At 35.2% G+C, this 18,733-nt stretch overlaps 2 protein-coding genes across 2 annotated transcripts; one reads left to right on the top strand and one right to left on the bottom strand.

The window, feature by feature from the left end:
- On the top strand, positions 1-3,798 carry LOC101207908 (probable ATP synthase 24 kDa subunit, mitochondrial). Its single transcript, XM_004141918.3, has 7 exons — positions 1-193; positions 694-787; positions 1,027-1,171; positions 1,913-2,023; positions 2,601-2,747; positions 3,216-3,338; positions 3,462-3,798. Exons 1-7 carry the CDS (start codon positions 155-157, stop codon positions 3,523-3,525), a joined length of 723 nt encoding a protein of 240 aa, XP_004141966.1. The 5' UTR covers positions 1-154; the 3' UTR covers positions 3,526-3,798.
- Positions 3,799-4,208: 410 nt separating this feature from the next.
- On the bottom strand, positions 4,209-18,684 carry LOC101208150 (RNA cytidine acetyltransferase 1). The gene is made up of 26 exons (XM_004141919.3): positions 18,457-18,684; positions 18,189-18,280; positions 17,882-18,053; positions 17,638-17,760; positions 16,516-16,689; positions 15,332-15,442; positions 15,094-15,227; positions 14,914-15,007; positions 13,357-13,455; positions 13,041-13,177; positions 12,758-12,855; positions 12,388-12,511; positions 11,956-12,043; positions 11,742-11,841; positions 11,620-11,672; positions 11,002-11,178; positions 10,871-10,908; positions 8,309-8,402; positions 7,532-7,711; positions 7,293-7,401; positions 7,146-7,215; positions 6,402-6,549; positions 5,923-6,051; positions 5,074-5,199; positions 4,842-4,907; positions 4,209-4,747 (listed from the first exon to the last, which is right to left on the bottom strand). Exons 1-26 carry the CDS (start codon positions 18,559-18,561, stop codon positions 4,496-4,498), a joined length of 3,093 nt encoding a protein of 1,030 aa, XP_004141967.1. The 5' UTR covers positions 18,562-18,684; the 3' UTR covers positions 4,209-4,495.
- Positions 18,685-18,733: the final 49 nt, after the last annotated feature.

Here is an 18,733-nt window from a genome sequence, read left to right as displayed (position 1 = left end):
GATGACTCCCCCGAACCATTTCAAGTAGTCTTCCCCTCCGGTTCCCATATTCGCCTCCAGGGCTTTCTCTTCGCATATAATCTCACTCCCAATTCTCAATCCATTTCTTCTATTCATCGAAGCATCTCATCGAAGGCGCAAGCTTAGCTCCACCATGGCTCTCTCTTCTCGTCTATTGTCCAAATCCAAGCAGGTTTTCCCTTTCCCACCCTGGATCGGTTCTGTTTACCCTACTTTTCACTCTCTCTGATTCTTCAATGTTCGATGTTTATGAGTGATAGTGATAATCGTTTTTATTTTCGTTCTTCCGTTTTCTATTCTGAACTGGAGCTTGTTATTGCCGAATGCTCTTATGGATCCTGACAATGGTGAACTCCTTGTCAATTTCTTTGCCCCCTAATTCGATTTTTTATTCTTGGCTTTTGTAATCTGTTGCTTTTTTAAGGTTTTGGGATCTGGGATTTTAGGGTTTCTTTGGATGATGATGTAAAGTATGTAGGTTGCTATGGTTTTTTCTGATATTAGTGGGCTGCCTTCAAAATTTTATATTTTAGACGCATCGTTTGGAAATGGTTGTCTGTGTACATTGAGGAAATGGTCTCTTAATTAAATGTTGCATAGAGGTGTAATGATCATTGAATTAGCTGCTTAACGTGTTTTTTTTTTTTTTTGGACTCCCCTTTGTTTTTACAGGTGCTTGGCAGTCAAAGTATTTTACACCAGGGGCATGCTTTTCCTGTTCGTCATTTTGCAAAAGAGGCTGCTCCGCCCGCTCTCAAAGGAGATGGTGAGGCAAAATACGCTCAAGTAGTGAGAAAGAGAGCTATGACGTTTGGTTTATGTCTATCGCACAGTTGTAGTTATGTCTTTAAGGAATCATGCATGAATTATGTAGAGAATTGCATAAAAAATACGTACATAACGGCAATGAAGCCACATGAGTGGTGTCAACTTCTCTATGTGCAAACTGATCTTGAATTTTTCTGTGATTTAATTGATAATGTTTTTTTTCTGTGGGTGCCAAAGAAATGCTGAAGAACATATTTTTGGAAGTGAAAAAGAAGTTTGAGACAGCATTGGCTGTTTTCAAGAAAGAGAAGATCACAATTGATCCAGATGATCCTGCTGCTGTAGCTCAATACGCTAAGGTCATGAAACTGGCGAGAGAGAAGTGAGTGTTTTTGCATGATTACCACATTTCTAGTTAAAACCTATACGGCTACTTGTGGATTGAGCCCATCATTCTGTGTGCAATTAACTGGTGCAGACCGGTAGTTGGGTCATTTTATCTTTCAGAGTATATTAATCAAATATCCCTGCCTCAATTTATACTGACTAGCTCAAAAGTAATAAGTTAATGAAGGATCAAGATTTTGAATTTTGTATATCTGAAATCTTATATAGGTATCTTTCACCACTTACTTACATTTTAGCATTTGGTAATTTTTATTTTTAGTTGCTTCTTTTGAGTGACCTTGCCCTTCTTCTTCCTGCACACTTTGCTTAATGAAATTCACTCTCTGCATTTTGTTTGGAACAATTTTGTTCCAGGTGAAGTAAAGAAGCATGGCTGGAGAATGATGGTATGATAATCATAAATATTCTTCTGGGACTCACAATTTGGTGATTATGTGTTTTATTGGTGGCCGACAATCTGGAAATGAAGTTAAAATTTATCAGTAATAGGAAACAAATATTTCAGGGCTTCAACTATTAAGTGGGGGAAACACTGAGATTCTTATTTATTACTGTGTCCCATGCTGCATTTCTTGAGGCATCCTCTTATCTCTTCCTCATTAAAAATATAAGTTAGAACTACATATATAACTCAAGGACACAATTGTACTCTAGTAAGGTTGTCATTAAGATTAATTTGAGTTACAATCTTAACCCGCTTTTTCCTTCCTCGCAGGGCAGATCTATTCTCAGAATCACAGCGAATCAAATACACAATTCAGACAAGAACCCAAGACATCCCTGATGCTAGATCATACTTGCTGGCACTGAAGGAGATCCGGATTAAGTATGTTCCTCTTCCATGAAATTGGATTCCTTGTCAAGCTGAGAAATGCATTGTCAACATTTCTCTTGGCATGTTAACGGTTGTGGTATCATGGATATTTGATTTTTAAGGGAGACTTGGACACTTTTACCAGTATCAATCGAAAAATGCTTGAAAACCCCACCAAAAATTTGTAAATAAATAAATATTCTACTGAAATATTTTGTTTATAAATAAATAATCCAAAAAAATCTCTCATGTCCAGTACAGCTAAAGTTTTACTAATCAAAATTTCAAAATGGCTTAGTTCTTAGTTGTTTATTTTTCTCAGTTCTCGTGTCAGCTTGTACAGACATTTTGACCTTCTACCTTCTTAATTTTCAGTCTGGTCCTAAATATTTTCTCTAACCAACAGAAGTCACAGTATGGTTCTGTTATGCAGTTGTTTATTCCAAATTTTAGGGAATTACATGTTGGGGTTATTCATTGCCCATGCTTGAAACCTGTGGCATTGTTCTGATGTCCATTGCCAAATGCATCAGTTCGTTGTTATATTTTACACTTCGTTTATTGACCTTATTCCTATGTACCTTTTCAGGAGAGGTCTCAGTGATGACCTTGGTGCAGAAGCTATGATGTTTGATGCTCTGGAGAAGGTTGAGAAAGAATTAAAGAAACCTCTCTTGAGGAATGATAAGAAAGGAATGTCTGTTCTTATGGCCGAGTTTGACAAAATCAATCAAAAGTATAATTCTAACTTTTTATGTTTTCCGTTTATTTAAGCTCCTTGCCAAAAAAATTCGTGGTTTAATAACAGACGGTTATGTTGCCATGGACAATAAATACATCTAAGGTTGCCATCAAGAACAAATGTCTCGTCAGAAAATAATAACTTTTGCTCTCCTGTTTCGGATAAATGATGTATTGTTCATCAGTCTTCTATTTCTGAAAGTGAAGAATGATATTCATTTTTCTCTGCGTGTCTATTTGGTGCAAGAGCTGGTTGCACCTGGCAGTGAAGCAAAAGATGCCTATTAAGTAGTAGATTTTTTTTCTAATTTCAATCAGACGCTAGCTGTTAGAATCTAAATTCTAAATTTCTGACAGAGACTTGGGATAGTTGGTATCTCCTACATGCATACAATTGATCGATCTTTCTTTAGGATAGTTACAGTATTTTGAGTACTTTGTTTGATTTTTTTTTCCCAATCAGGCTTGGTATTAGGAGGGAAGATCTGCCCAAGTACGAGGAGCAGTTGGAACTTAAAATTTCCAAGGCTCAACTGGAAGAGATGAAGAAAGATGCTCTTGAGGCAATGGAAACTCAAAAGAAGCGGTATGTAGTTTGATTATTATACTGCAAAAAACATAGCCTTAGTTGATAGTCTAGTTTAGATCTGTTTAGCTCTCATAAACTCCTTATTGAAACTTAATCGACTTTTTCCTTCTTTGTTTTCAGTGAGGAGTTTAAAGACGATGAAATGGTGGATACCAAGTCGTTAGACGTGAGAAACTTCCTGTAGATTTTCAAAGCTATTTTCATTTGTTTTGTGGTTGAGAAAAATCTGTCAACAGAACTGATTCGGCTGTTTATGAACACCGGGATACATCTCTTTAGCTTTAATAAGAAAAGCACCTCTGATGTTGGGAGTGCATCATTTGGCTGATGTGTGTTCCAACTCGTTATTTTTATTTTTTCTTTTTGTAATTCATCCTACCATGTTACGTTGCCAGGTGATAACTGGATGGATATTGACAAGAAATTTTCATTCGATCATTTGGCTGAGTGTTTCCCATTTTTTTTGGTGTCTGATTTAGCTTATTTGCTCTAATTAATTTCATGGAGCAACTGTTTTAACTTGTAATATATTGTTGTAAATCTTTTATTCCCAAGGATGAAGATTGCTGTCTTTAGAAGGTGAATAATTCTTCACCAGATACAAGGCTGCGTTTATACATACACCTTTAACTTTGTAGTAAAAAAAAAGAAAAGAAAAAGGTAATTAGGCTAAATACAATTTTAATTGGGAAATTATTTCCAGTCTTTATTTTAAATTTCTTGAACGTGTAAAAAGCTAAAACTAGAATTGAACAATTAACAACAATAATTTACGATAAAAATTATGGATTTTTGGCAAGTCATGCGACTCAAAAGATGAAGTTATGATTCATTATCTTCTCAAAATTTTGCTCTCAGGTAATCAAGTGTAATAAATCAACACCACATAAAGAGCATTTGTTATCTTATCAAAATGCAATATGCACCATGAAGTTAAAAAAAACCCTATAAATTACATTTAATGATTGAAGTCTACAAAAAAAAGCAGGCCAAAATTCTCAAGGAAGAAGGAATACATGTAACGGTAAGAGTTGAGTTTTAAACTAAACAATAATAATACAAAATTAAGGCTAATTAGCCATTACTTAACAGTTTCATCTTTTGTGTCATTTTGAACTCAAATCTGTAATGGTTACTGTTAGTTACGACTTGCTTTAAACCTTCTTCTTTTTATTTGATTTGAAACCATCTTTACTTCGTTTTTTACTGCTTTGATCTTTTTCTTTCCTTTTCCCTTGCTTTTCTGCTTTGGTTTTATTGGATTTCACACTTACAACTCCACCAGATGGAACCTTTCCACCACCACTTTGCAAAGCACCAGCAAGATCAACATCTCCATCCACAATGGCATACTGCTGCAGCATCCCAACATCTAACAATCCCTCATTATTCATTTTCATTTTCTCCTGTATTTCAATTCCAGAAAATAGTTGGTATAAAAGACAAGGGAGTATGTGTGCACACACGCAGCTGCATCGAAAAAAGAAGCATGACTTTTACCTCAACTTGTTTTGCAGCTTCATGGAGATCATCGTCCACAGAGATTTCATGGGGTTCCAGTGGAATCTGCATGTAAAGTTATGTAATTGTAGCAAAAAATATCACTATCGTATATAAAAAATTTGCCAACTTCGTAGTCCTATTATAAGGTAGTTTAAAATTTACATTTATCTTTTTCTTTCCATAAGAACACACAGCAGGAATGATAAACCAAGGATACTAAGCTTGTTACCTCTCTCATACGTGGCATAGTCGATTCTATCTCCTTGGATGCAATTCCATTAAGATACTTGTGAAACTTTTTCATGACTTTGATAAAAAGTGATAATATCTGCTGCCTCTCCAACTTCATTTGTCCCTGTACAAGTGATGCAACATCCAAAAATTGATATGTAAGTATAACATGTAACAACAATTAGATGCCCCCTAACACCACGACACACGAAAGAAAAGAAGTAACTCTGTAAAATCTGGGAGGATGATACGTAGGATTTGAAGGTGTATGTTATCTTGAAGGCATTGGCAGGATGTCACGTTCTAAAGACATTCCTCTTCAATATCAAAGTTCTCTAAAACAATGAACTACTCACTTTATAGGCTGCAAACTTACCTAGCAACTGCAAGCCAATTACCTACAAACTAACTAGCTAAAACAAAAAACAACTAAATTAGTCGAATAAAAGGTAATTATAATGGATAAGAATTTTAGGATAATAATAAGTGATAGCAACATTTTTAAATAAATTGCAAATATAGCTATCAGCAATAGATTTCTATCATTGATAAACGTGATAGACCAATATTTGCAATATGATCTATCAGTGATATACTTCTATCATTGATAAAACTCGAACATATTTTGCTATATTTACAATTTTTTTAAAATGTTGCTATACATGCTTAATACTTTGAATGTAATTGCTATATTTGCAACTGTCCTTGACTAAATAGTAGGCCCACGACCCTATTTAATAACTAGTACAAAAAGTAATCAACAGTGGACCAGAAACACACAAAATGGGAAGTTTCAAGGCAAACAAGAAAGAATTTTAAACAATCCAAAAGGATAATATTATCGAACCTCAATATAAGTAACATTCCTTAACTGCAGTCCAGTACAGAGCAATACAGATGCCTGTGCGTACGACAAAGTAACTGGAAGTTTCTCCATGAAATACAATTGAGCAAGTAATGGAACAAGATCTAGTATCTGTAAACGAAAGAAGAATATTAAATGTGATACATTATGCTTTGTATGGTTATGGTTTGGCATGCATAAATTGTGCTGCCAATAAATACCTTATGAACTATCCACAGTACAGTACGATAAAGTTCAATAAATAGACTGAGAAACTTCCACTGGTAGGGAGTGAAGAGGACGGGGTGGGAAAATAATATGGAATTTTTTTATTTTCAAATATGCATGTCCATTTGATTAAACCATCAATAAAATTCAATGCGAACCTTTTCCGATAACAGATGTATGGAGGCATGAAATCTGTAACTGTTTTTTAATCCACCCATACAAAAACAAGAGAGAGATGCGGATGATAATCTTACCAAGTGAAAATCTACGAGATTGTCTGCATAGGCTTCCAACCGCTTCATATCATGAGCGGACATGAGGTATCTTATTGCATTTAAAAATTCTCCAATAGTGTCCTCAGAAGGATCTAGTTCCGTGAAGTTAATTTTTGGATCCAAGACACTGGTAGAATTTAAATCAAATTGTCAACGGAAGAAAAGAAAAAACACATGTAGAGATGTCCATTTTCCCTGACGGGTTGAGGGCCGAGGGGACTCACTCCCAACGGTGAGCAATGGGAAAGGGGAGTGGGCAAAAGACCCTGTAAGGTAAATGGGGACGGGAAATTCATTTCTCATCCGTCATCCCCATTTCCACTGTTTCTTTTCATAATTATTTTTTAGGAAAGTAACATATATACCTACAAAGATATCTTTATGGGTCACAATGATTTTAAATTCTTATCTCTAGATAATATTGTATGAATAATATGATATTTTTAGTAACTATTTAAATGATGATTCATTGTGGAAAACCAAGTAATGTTTCTTTAAGGAATCATTTCATCGATTTTTTTCTAAAGAGAATTAAATGGGGAATAATTCCCAGCGGGGAACCTGACACACGAACTTTCTGCAGGAAATCTCCAATCCCCACAAAATTAAGCAGGAAAGTTTTCGAGGTTGGAGAATGAAATGGGAGGTGGGGATGGGGGCAAGGAGGCCCATGGACATCTCTAGGCATATATTATGTAGTAGGTCACAATTAAATATACTGACCTCATTGCTAGCTTATATTCCATTCCAGGGAAACTAATACCCAAGAGTCTAATAAACCTTAACCTGAAATCTGTTTGGATCATAAACGTCAAATCAAATACTGCATATAGCACAGGGAAATAGCACTTCTAAATGTAAAAACCTCACCTTGGTAAAATGGACCAAAAAAGCCCCACTGTGCAGATTCATTAGCTTCAATTTCATCATTGTTCAAAGGCTTTAGGACCATGCATGTATGCTCACCCGTCACAGTACTCTTAATTCATGAAAAGAGAAGGGAAAATATAAGACACTAAAAAGCACTTCACCTTACTGTTTCATAAGAAACAAGCATATGGAATTGTTCACAGTGATCAAACAGCATGAAATCTAGAATCCAACTCAACTGGAATCTGGCCAATGTAGAATGGGGCAAATTTATGTCTCCTCCAAAAGCGAAAAAGATCCAACGTGAGTCCAAAAGAAACACCAATATAATGAAGTTTTTCAGGTCGTCGTTCGCGGAGAGATACCAGCAGGGGAGGAAGATTAGTTCTAGGCTTTATGCTTTCTTCCAATAATGAAACCTGCATGGATGATATCAAAGGTAAGCCCAAGACTATCAGGGTGTAGATAAGAATATAAAAGACATGCTATTGTTATAAGGAACTGCTGGCTTTCTCGATGCCCATAAGGAAAATAGATGAAATAATATTAAATTTGCCTTCATCCGTTAATTTAAGCTTCTGGAAAGGAATATATTTTGAAAGCTTCATGAAGAATTTTAACAGAGCCTATATAACTCACTGTAGCATTTTCCTTGAGAAAACTTTATATATTAATACTTAATGTTTTGCATTACTATCTCCATTCTTGTTTCATCTGAAGTACTTTCTCTAAAGTAGACATGGCCCCCTAGGGAATAGTAGATTAATAATAAACCACGTTAGAAACTCTGTATAATCTTCCGTTTGATTTTTTTCCAATTAATTATGCGGTATAGTCTATCATTACCTTGACAAATTAAAGTACCTGGCATTTCCTCTTTTCCGTTACTGTAAATCTAATTAAATGTATAAAGCATGCATAAAAATAAAATTAAGTGGTAGTAATCACACACAATTAAAACATGCATAACTTTTAGTTAGTCTACTTGGAAAAGGAAGTATTTATAATTATGCAACCTTTTCTGCAGCTTCGGTAACTCTAACATGAGCCTGAACATCCTCATCTGATATTTCAACTTCAGTAATAGAAGCAAACTGACCTTCAAAGTACCTGATACACAGTAACGGTGAAGAGGAAATATAAGTATGGACCTCTTAGAAATGCGTGTTAGCTTCTCTTTTTTTTAAGAAAGGAAACAAGCCTCTCGTTAAGAAAATGAATAGACAGAGTAATGTTTGAGTAGAATGAACGAGTGTTGGCTTCTTAATATAGTAAACTAAGTGTAGTTTGGTAATTTTCGTTGAAGTTTACTGCTTCGTAATTCAATTTCAGTTGGTTGATTACTTCTCTGGGAACTGAAACCGTAGGCTTCTGAATCAAACTTTGGAAGGACTTTCTTGAATGGAGATTTTTCTTGAGAATTCTTGGATAGAAGTTAAGCTGATAGACTGTACTATTTTAATAGTCTGCTATGTTTTATAGGAAATTAATAAGAAACTTTAGATCTATTATGTCTTCTTTTTTTTGACTTTTTTTTTGTCAAAAGAAAAAAATCAAATATTATTTTATTCAGATAAATGGAAGTACAAAAAAATCAGAACAAAATTTACAGTAAGGGACTTTAATTCTTCAACATGATTCGATAATCAAGCATAAAAGAGTGAAACAAAATGTCCTCTAATCATGGTTTAAAAGTCACTTTTCTTTTAAGAAAAGAAACAAACTATTCGTGAAGAAGTCTAAATGATCATCTTCCAAGCATCAACCCAAGCGACCTGCTTCAGAGTTGCGGTTAGAAGATGATAGTTGAAAATGAAACTTTAGGAGTGGGTGTTCTTTAAACAGCTGGCTGCATCCTACCTGTATTTTCTAATTCAACTTCAATGGGGCCTTTTGAGTCAGTTCCTTATTTAGTTCCTTCGCTAAATTGACTCAGACACCACAGGCTTGGTCTCCTCTCATTTATTCAATGAAAAGTTTTGTTTTTGTTTTTATCGAATTAAACCGCTTTCAATGAGAAAAAAATGAAAGCATACACAAACACAAAAAATCAAGCCCACAAAAAACAGGGGACCCCTGCTACAAGAAGGGGGCCAACCATACAAAATCATGTCAAGAGGATAATTACAAGAAGTCTTCAAAATCAAAGCCCAAAGAGAAACATGATACCAAATAACCAACCAAATCTCCCCACTCCCCCTTTCAACTCCCCTAAACACCCTCTTATTCCTCTCATCCCACAATGAAAAATGACATAAAGCAAACACAATCGCGCCAAAGAAACCGGCCTCTTTCCCCACAATAAAAAGTTTGGTTTTATCTTATAAAAAGTATGTATTGGGTTTTTCAAATCTACTTTCCTTTCGGCTTCAAGGTGAGAGGTGTGATACTGATTTGAAGAAGTCCTCCTTTATGTATTGTCCAACTAATGTGTTTGTTAGATATTGTATTAAATTTACCCTCACCCACTAACTTAAACTTTTGAGTTAAGTTGGTGATTTAAGATGCTATCAGAGTAGGTTGTTTCAGGATGTCCTGAGTTCAAGCCCCTGCGTTGTATTTTCCTCCCCATTTAGTATTGATTTCCACTTGTTTGGTCTTTTATCATAATTCAAACCCACAAATGAGGGGAGTGTTAGATATTATATTAAATTTACTCTCACCCACTAGCTTAAGCTTTTGGTTTTAATTGGTGATTTAAGAGTGTTTTTCGTTCTCAAGATTCAAAATGTACTTGATGCATACAGGTGAAGGTTTAATCTTGATTCTTTATGGTTTCAGCTTCGCTTGTTCCAACGATTTGATGATTTTTTTTTTTCACGAAACCTCTCAAATGAAAGAATGCATAAACATACAACAATAGCTTGAAAAATCACATAGTATCGGTTCTAAACAAGGAGTTTTCGGTGGGTTAGATTTTTTCTTGGAAAGAAGTTATACACCCGGTGACTTTTGTGGGTACTTCATCAGCTTATCTCTTAAATCAGATTTGGTAACTATTTGATTGTTTTTTACATATATTAACCAATTGGGAAGTTTTTTTGGAAACAGTTGGCCTTTGTTGACTTTGGCCTTTCAAATATCTAATCTATCATTGAGACCATATTTTGGGCTGTGCTTAATTTTAACACAACTCGTCCAACCAGCACCAAGGTCTTCGTCCTTGTATACAGATATGAACACATTTACAAAAGAAATTAAAATCTTTAGCTAAACCTGGTCAGATGTTTCACTTGGGGAATGTGGTTAGAAACAAATGACAGAATTTCAACAAGAAGCTTGATCATTTGGAATTTCTGACAACTATTTTTTCTAAATAATGTCTCTTTGTGTAAATGTTATATTCTTTAAATCTTATTTTTTGCCCCAAATTAGAAGACCTCAGTTTTATAATTTCATGCCATCAAACTTATTGTAGATAAATCGCTATGGATTCCAGATCTTTATATTTGTATTGTTTTTCCTGCTCATGTACCATTCAAGGTACAAGTAAAAGAAATTTTCAAGATTAGCCCCAACTTCCAATCTGCACAAGGATTGAAAATCTAAAATTAACTTTGCTCAAAGTACTTCCATACCTGGTCAAAAGATCTACTGCTTGTGATCCATAGCCAAGCTACAACAATGAAATTGCACGATTAGAAAAGCTTACACAACTTGGATGAGCACACTTGTACAATATAAATAAGCAATCACACTTGTGCATTACCCTCATGGCACTTGGATGGGTTGCAATCCGTACTATTCGAGCACCAGAAAGACTGGGAAAATTTGCTTCTCGAAACTGTTCACAAAATTTCCATGGTATTTGGTCCCCAAATGGCTGATGACCAGCACTCAAGCTTTTCATAGCAGATTTACGCGAGATTTGTCCTTCAAGGCAAACCTAGACGAAGGAAAATTGAAATAACTAAGAAATTGTAAACATAGGAATGTTGTCCAGATTTTAGATATTTGACATAAGATGGGCATAAATCTCAGACAACCAAAAACTTTATTTAGGGGAAGAAAAATTAACATCAATTACGTGAAAGAGAAATGGACCTTTCACATCCACAAAAATTTCTCAAATTATAGCTTAAATCCATTTATATACAGTTGAGTTTGTCGTAGGGGTGTTTTTATAGAACCATCATGGATTGGCCTAGTGATACAAAAGCATAAAATTTCTCAAATTTTGGCTTATTGCTTAAATACAATGGACGATATTCTCCCCCACTTGCGATCTTTCTTGACGTTGAATGGAATTTAAAAAAATTATAAACTTCTACAAGGCATTTTTCTTATCAACAAAAGAAAAAAGAAAAAAAATCAAGTAGATATCAACCTGAATGACGCACAAAATATCTGGAAGTTGATTACTTGTCTCATCAACTGGGCCTGCATTTCTACCGTCAGTAAAAAACAGCTGCTTACAAGCAGGTTAATACACGAAACTGCAAGACATACCAAGCAATACAAATAGATGGTGTGCTGGGGCATCTGCCATCAGTTGCAAATCATTGGGAGAGTTTTTGTAGTGTGAAGCAACGTAAAGAGCCATCATTCGCTGCAAATATCAGAGTACCAGAAAATATGAAGGCACATATAACACAGGAGCCCCAGTTTCAAACTAACATATCCAACCATGAAATACAGATCGTATTATTTGACACCAAATTACCTGCAAAAACAGCTCACTATCTCTGTGGTAGGAAAAGAGTGTGTCTCGATTTACATAGTAAAGGTCACACTCACCTGGTGGAGGCAATCTGTTCACAAAGAACAAGATGGAAAATTATTATCTTTCTACCATCCAAAGGGAACTGGAGGTAAAACTTTTAACTTGAATTCTTGCCCATTTTTCTCCTATGCCCCCATGTACAAGTTCGTTTTTTTTTAAAAAAGGGAAACAGTCTCTTTATTCATATAAATGTAAAATGAAAGAGATTAATGCTCTAAAAGTACGTGAGGGTTATACAAAAAACATAAAGCATAAAACATAACTAGGATCAGCAGGCAGACACGGACATCTCAACTAGGTTGACACTCCCTTAGCGCCCTCATCATATCCTTAAAAACATAAAATCAAAATAAATTTGAAAAACAACCTAACCTGTTAATAGGTGGGATTGAACTGGTCACATCCAAGCAAAGCAAACCATGGAGCCATAGCTCAATGGGATCCCCAGAAGCATATCGAATGGATTCACTCAGTTCTATCTTTTTGAACAAGCAACCTACATTCAAATTTGTGTGACAAATTAGCAAATAAGCCAAAATTGGGATGAAGGGTTTGTCTTTAAAATTTCTAGGTAGGTAATTTTTGTTTAGGATTTTTTAGAACTTCTAAAGACAAACCTTCCAAAATTGGAATGAAGGGAAATGTATTTTATGGCTCAACAAGATAGAACTGGTGTAAGTTGCATGCTACAGCAGAATACATCACGTTGGCATGTAAAACTACAAGTCTAGTTCTAAATTACCAGAGACTGAGCCTTCCACACTCTTTTTAGAAACCTGGCTTTGCTCCTCCAACTGCTGCAAAAGCTTTAATGATAATGATCGACCAGTACCCTCATACCTTTAGGTGCAGACAATGAAAGACGAAAGGTATTACTAATCACTTCAAGATCAAAAGAAACTAGAGAAATTATGCATTTAAAATGCCTTCGAGGATACATCCCAACATAGTACCCAACAAGAAACTCAAAGCGAGATAACTAAGCAGATAGCAAAAAGCTTAACTAAAAAGAAACAAAGTAATACCCATTCACAGTAGATGAAAGGAAGACTAAGTAAGGACCAAGTAAAGATTTAACAACTGGCAGTGGTATGGCTGCTGCTTCATCAACAACCAACAGCTCAACCTGAGAGAGTTTTTCATGCTGCTGTGGCTGTATGTACTGCACGACAAATATAATACAAAAAGGAAAGTAATCAGAGTCTATGATGTTATCTCAGTTAGAAGAAAGATGTATTGTTCTTTATTTCTTGTTACTTAAATTGAAAACTTGTCTTAACAACGGGATAAACGCGTTCACTAAGGAAAATGTCAAAAGAAAAGGTCAGAGAATCTATCAACCTGAATTGTTTGTCTGTGTTGTTTATAGATATTAATGCGAACTGTTGCTTTCTTGAATTCCGGGTTGGTACTCCTCACCACATCAAAGTCTATATGTTCCTGTAAACACATGTAATCTTCACAATTTTAAATAACAAGGATAACACAGATCCAATATAGGTCATCTGAGGAAGAGATGAAAGGCGCAATTGTCTTTCCATATCCCCTCAAACACCAGAGGAATCAGAAATATCAATTTTTAAATAAGATCTTAACTGAAAGAGAATGCAATGATAGCACCAACTTCTATATAATTGCTAATAGCCCAAGAAAAAAGGCTTCTAATGCGAAAGAGAGAGAACTCAACAAGGATAAGGAATGCTTTTTAAAAAGAGACCCCACAGTATTGAAGTTTTATGATAAGAAGCATCAATTAATAGCAATATATCACGGGGGTGTATACTTCAAAAACAAGAAAACATCAGCAGTGTCTCAATATTGACTGAGTCTGACTATCTAAGATTACTGATGAAAGATCACAGGGAAAATTGGCATCGATTCATACCATGACAAGGGAAGTATTGCATACAACTACAAAATAACAGCCCTACAATAAAGGAGATACAAAGTGAAAGGGACTCCAATCCATGGGTAATTTTTGTTTAGAAACCAGCAAATAAGCCAAAAATGGTATAAAGGGAGTGTCTTTAAAATGCCACAGAGAAAAAATTACCTACCTATAAATTTTAACCAACTTGATGGAAAAGAAAGTAGAGACAGTTTGGGATAGAGAATGGATAGACAATAGGCAAAAGAAAACTACAAGAGAAATTCCTAAAGGGGTCAAAGGTCCAAAGCCTAAAGTCTCTTCTCCCTCAAAACACCTACTGATACTATGAAGAATAGAGAGCAGATCCACAACCTGTAGTGCCTCTTTGTTAGAAAGACAATAATTAAAGCCCAACAACAAAGAGGACGAATTATGATCGAAATAATAAAAACCACAAAATGCAACTTCTTTACTCAAAGTATGATATAAGCAAGGGAACAACTCTTGAAAAGGTTTAGCTCCTACCCACTGATCCTCCCAGAAATAGACATTTGAACAATGCACCTAATAATAGCCGAGAAAAATAATGAAGCCATAGGCAATTAACTTACAAAGGCTTTTATAAGGCCCTTTGGCACCACCAACCGCTACCCCTCATAAGGGTGCAGGTCATACCGGCTCACAATAACTTTTTGTCACAAAGCATCTTGCTCCATGAAGAACTGCCATAACCATTTCTCCAACAAAGCCTCGTTAAGTAATCTCAAGCTATCAATCCCTAGCCCACACTCCACCGACTTAACTACAACCTCCCACTTAACCAACACAAGCAACAAGCTTGAAAATGGTATAATTCAAAAACCCTTGAAGTTATATAAACCCATGAAGTTAGAAAGAAAAAGAAATTAGCCTCATAAAAATTCAATTGAAAACCCTTGAAAGCGATTTCATGTAATAATATTTTTCATCAAATTCATAAGTGATATTAGAAGGCATGTCCATACAAACGAAACAGAAAACAATCTTACCTTATATTCAACTGCATTCAGACCTTTGCAAACAAAATCGAACAATGTTTTCAGATTCTCAGGACTGGGTGCAGTAACAAAAATATTGGAGTACCTTGAACATAAATACTCTTGTCAAAATACAATAGAGCTCTTGAATTTAAAAGCATATTCTAGTAAACAGATTTAAATAAATGCTACCCAGCAGCAACAGCCCCAGCAACTGCCAATCCTAAAGCAGCTGATTTGCCCCGACCACGACCAGCAAGCAATGCAACTGTACATCGAAGTGTCTTATCCAAAATTGCATCCAAAAATGTTACAACAGCCCTTCCCTATAACGTATTAAACAAAAAACTCCCAATCTAAGTCGTGAGTAAAAAATACAGGCAGATTAATCATAGACTAAACTGTAATTTGTAGCAGAAATCATCTAAACCTGGTCCAGTGTACAACACTTCTTTATAAGAGGGCCAACGGGGAACTCATCACTTAGCTGTTCTTTCAGATTCTTAAGGTCCCATTCTCCTTCAGGAAGCCCCTCTGAGTCCTTTGTAATGACGGGAAAACAATATTGTTAGATAAATAAGAACTACAAAGAAGAAAAGGTGAATAGAACTTCAGAGGGGATAAGTTATTTCTTTTATTTTCTCAAAGAAACAAGAGCAATCTCACTAAATATGGGGTGCACAAAAAATTGTGAGGGAATTAGATGTAGAAAAAAGAATCAAAATTGGATGAATCATGCCCGTCCAAAAACTCCTCATGGTTTCACCCATTTGATGTGCAGAAGGACAAGCTAATGCATTTGTCCATGCATAATTGGGTTCCTATATGCTATTCAATTGCATATTTTAAATAATTATCTGCGTCAAGGCCATCTTGGCATGCATTCTTCAAAAATAATTTTCAGTTGCATCTTAAGCAAGATTGGTATTTAACTTCATGATTGGCACCTAGCACCCTCTTTTTACAGTAAAAAAATTCAATACATGTCTTAATCATTTTTGGAGGTTTACACTTTAATATTATAATTCTGAAATTTTAAAACATACGCTTTTTTTTTTAATTAAACTTTATCACCCTTAGAAAATGAGCTTGATATTGAGGCCCTTTGTAAAAAAGCAGTCCTTGCAATAAGCAAATCAATTAAGAAACTCATTCCTCAGCTTTATAGTGTTATTTACAACAATCAAACACGCCTCTTATTTCCCTTTCACAATTCATTAAAGCTTCTTGTTTCAATTTTTACCAATCTCTCTCTGTCAACTTCTGCTCCGTCTATTGCCACAATTTTGAGCCCCCAGTCCAGATCATTAAGGATGAACTTCTCATTCAAAAGGATGTAAAATCAAAATGTATAGAAGCAATCCCCAAATATGAATGGAGAGACAATATGTATAACCAAGCAGATTCCTATTGGCCCTCCACTAGTATTTCTAACACATTTGACACTAGGACATTTATTTTTTAATAATTAAACAATTAAATTAATACTGTACCCAGGTAATTTCATTTTGGCAAAGAAGTTTATATATATGTGAGTGTGTGGGTGTATGTATGTGTCACGTGATAGAAAATCTTATTCACACTGTTTTGCAATCTATAGATGCTGATATATACCTCTTTCACTGGAATTGGAGTAATTGACCTTATATGGGAGGAAATTGGTAGTACATTCATCTCGTCATCCATTAAAACGCATGCTTTGCATGATGCAAGTGACAATAAAAAGCGTTCATTAAAGCGACCAGCTGCCTCCAAATGGGATTCAGTTCGATACCTTTCATGAACATCCTGGCATCAACCTCTATGAGATCTTTTTGAAATAATAAAGAAGCACTATGAAGGGTACAATGAAAACTATATCATGGTCTAGCATCCAACAAAATGCCAACATTTATATCATAAAATAATAATAGCAACCTACTCGAAGAGTAATATCAAACTTTAGACACAGAGAAACGATGATAACATCAGAATCTAAGGGCACCAGGAAAAGAAATGTTACCAGAGCCAAAAGAGATACATTGAATCTCGCAAGGGACTAAGCATCAAAAGACTGCCTCTCAGTCCCTCTAAAAAATTGTATTATTTCTCTCCCCGAAAATTCCCTACAACATAGTAGGATAAACCCCTACATAGCCAAAACGGGGAAAATTGTATATTTTAAAGGGTCCAGTTAGGATTTAGTGAAGTCAACTAGACATTGATTCAACATTTCAAAGAATATCTTTTTGCCACATATCCTTCTATGTAATTCTTATATCTTATATAAAATATCTAAGAAGAACAGACACTTTAGTTTGGCTAGTGTGTCCGTGTCCAACACTGCGACAGTTGGTGGACACCTATCAGACACTAGTTAGTAACTTAGTGGAACTAATGATTAGACATGCATAGAACATTTGTTGGGTAAACTAAAAAGGCACATATATATGACAATAATGATAACTTTTGAGTCTGGAATACATCAAGTGAAGTCTTGCAAGCATATAAATGCATCAATTCATTTATTATGAATTTTCATTCAATATAAAAGTCATATATATTTTTTAAAAATGAATATTTTAATAAATGTATCCTTCATGTGTTGTGTCCTAGATTTTAAAAACATGGCATGTTGCCATGTCGTATCTGTGTCTTATACCCATGTCCAGTGCTTCTTAGTAAAATACACTGCTCCAAATGAATGAATAAGATTCCGCTGAAAAAGAAAACTTTAAAAATATAGAAACCGCATACCATGACCATAGTGTAAAGACTGGTCAATGAGGATAAGGAACGTAACAGCAAGATTATTAATCCACCACCCTCCACTGTTTCTATGGTTCTTGCAAGCAGATTGGGGGTCAAAGCTTCAAAATCCTAATATCAGGAAATGATGATTATAGAAAATAGTGACAATTTTTAAACAGCCGATAATTAAACATGCGAAAAGCTGGATAATAATAATAATAAAAATAAAAAACATTTCTGGAGTATCTACCTGAAGTATACACATTCCGAATGTATTACCAAGAATCCTTTCCGAATCTTTGTACAAACAATATGTTATTCCTCCAGTTTCGAGAAAAAGAGAAAAAGGATCAACCTTCTCAGGATCCAAAAGCCCCCTCTGCATCAACTTTTTAACTTGCTTTGCACGTTTTTTCCTATGACTGTCACATATAATATAGACCCAATCAAATATCAAATAGATATTTGATGTTAATTAAAAAAATTTAAAGAAACCGAAAAACATTTGGTTAATAGAAAGCCAAAAAGTATGAAAATTCTACCATTCAAGAACTAACCTGCTGAGCTCAAGTTTATCTCTGTAGCACCAGAGCACATTTGGCCTGGATTTGATCGTCGCCTTACTTAACATGTAGTGGAGATTCACTATCTGTAAAATTCCATATAAAGCAATCAACTTATGCTATCACTTCCCTCGAGTAGAATTTAGTACCGGAAATATCTCGAACTAAAACCAAGTATAAACCGCCCAACATCATCAAATAGAAATGCCCAACAATTAAAATAAAAGAACGGTCAAACTTTCACCGGAGAGGAGAAGAGTACCTGATCCCGGGACTTATCTCCGATGATGACAAATATGGAACGGTGCCTTGATTTGACACCATTTTCAATGAGAGTTCTGATACGTTCGTCTACTTTCTTCCTCATTCTTTGATTTGCTTATCTTCGTGGGATTGTCGCGGAAGCTGTTAGTCTTTCCGGTGGAGCTTAACACAGCAATATCGGGGAGAGAACTTATCTGCGCTCCAAAGGGTTTTTCGAAGGTTTAAGCTCCAATGTATAAATACTGACCCACGGATTTGAGACATGGCGTGCCGCG

Source organism: Cucumis sativus, chromosome 6, assembly GCF_000004075.3.
Source record: "Cucumis sativus cultivar 9930 chromosome 6, Cucumber_9930_V3, whole genome shotgun sequence".
Classification (NCBI taxonomy): Eukaryota; Viridiplantae; Streptophyta; class Magnoliopsida; order Cucurbitales; family Cucurbitaceae; genus Cucumis; species Cucumis sativus.
The sequence above is the reverse complement of the archived record's forward strand: the minus strand, read 5'-3'. Positions and strand labels throughout refer to the sequence as shown.

Excerpts from the sequence above, each read along its gene's own strand:
- LOC101207908 (XM_004141918.3), top strand. The coding sequence starts at position 155 with ATGGCTCTCTCTTCTCGTCTATTGTCCAAATCCAAGCAG. Across the intron at positions 788-1,026 it reads GCCCGCTCTCAAAGGAGATG|AAATGCTGAAGAACATATTT; the intron begins GTGAGGCAAAAT and ends TGGGTGCCAAAG. Across the intron at positions 1,172-1,912 it reads ATGAAACTGGCGAGAGAGAA|GGCAGATCTATTCTCAGAAT; the intron begins GTGAGTGTTTTT and ends CCTTCCTCGCAG.
- LOC101208150 (XM_004141919.3), bottom strand. The coding sequence starts at position 18,561 with ATGAGGAAGAAAGTAGACGAACGTATCAGAACTCTCATTGAAAATGGT. Across the intron at positions 18,281-18,456 it reads GAGATAAGTCCCGGGATCAG|ATAGTGAATCTCCACTACAT; the intron begins GTACTCTTCTCC and ends GGAATTTTACAG. Across the intron at positions 11,842-11,955 it reads ATAGTGAGCTGTTTTTGCAG|CGAATGATGGCTCTTTACGT; the intron begins GTAATTTGGTGT and ends TGATATTTGCAG.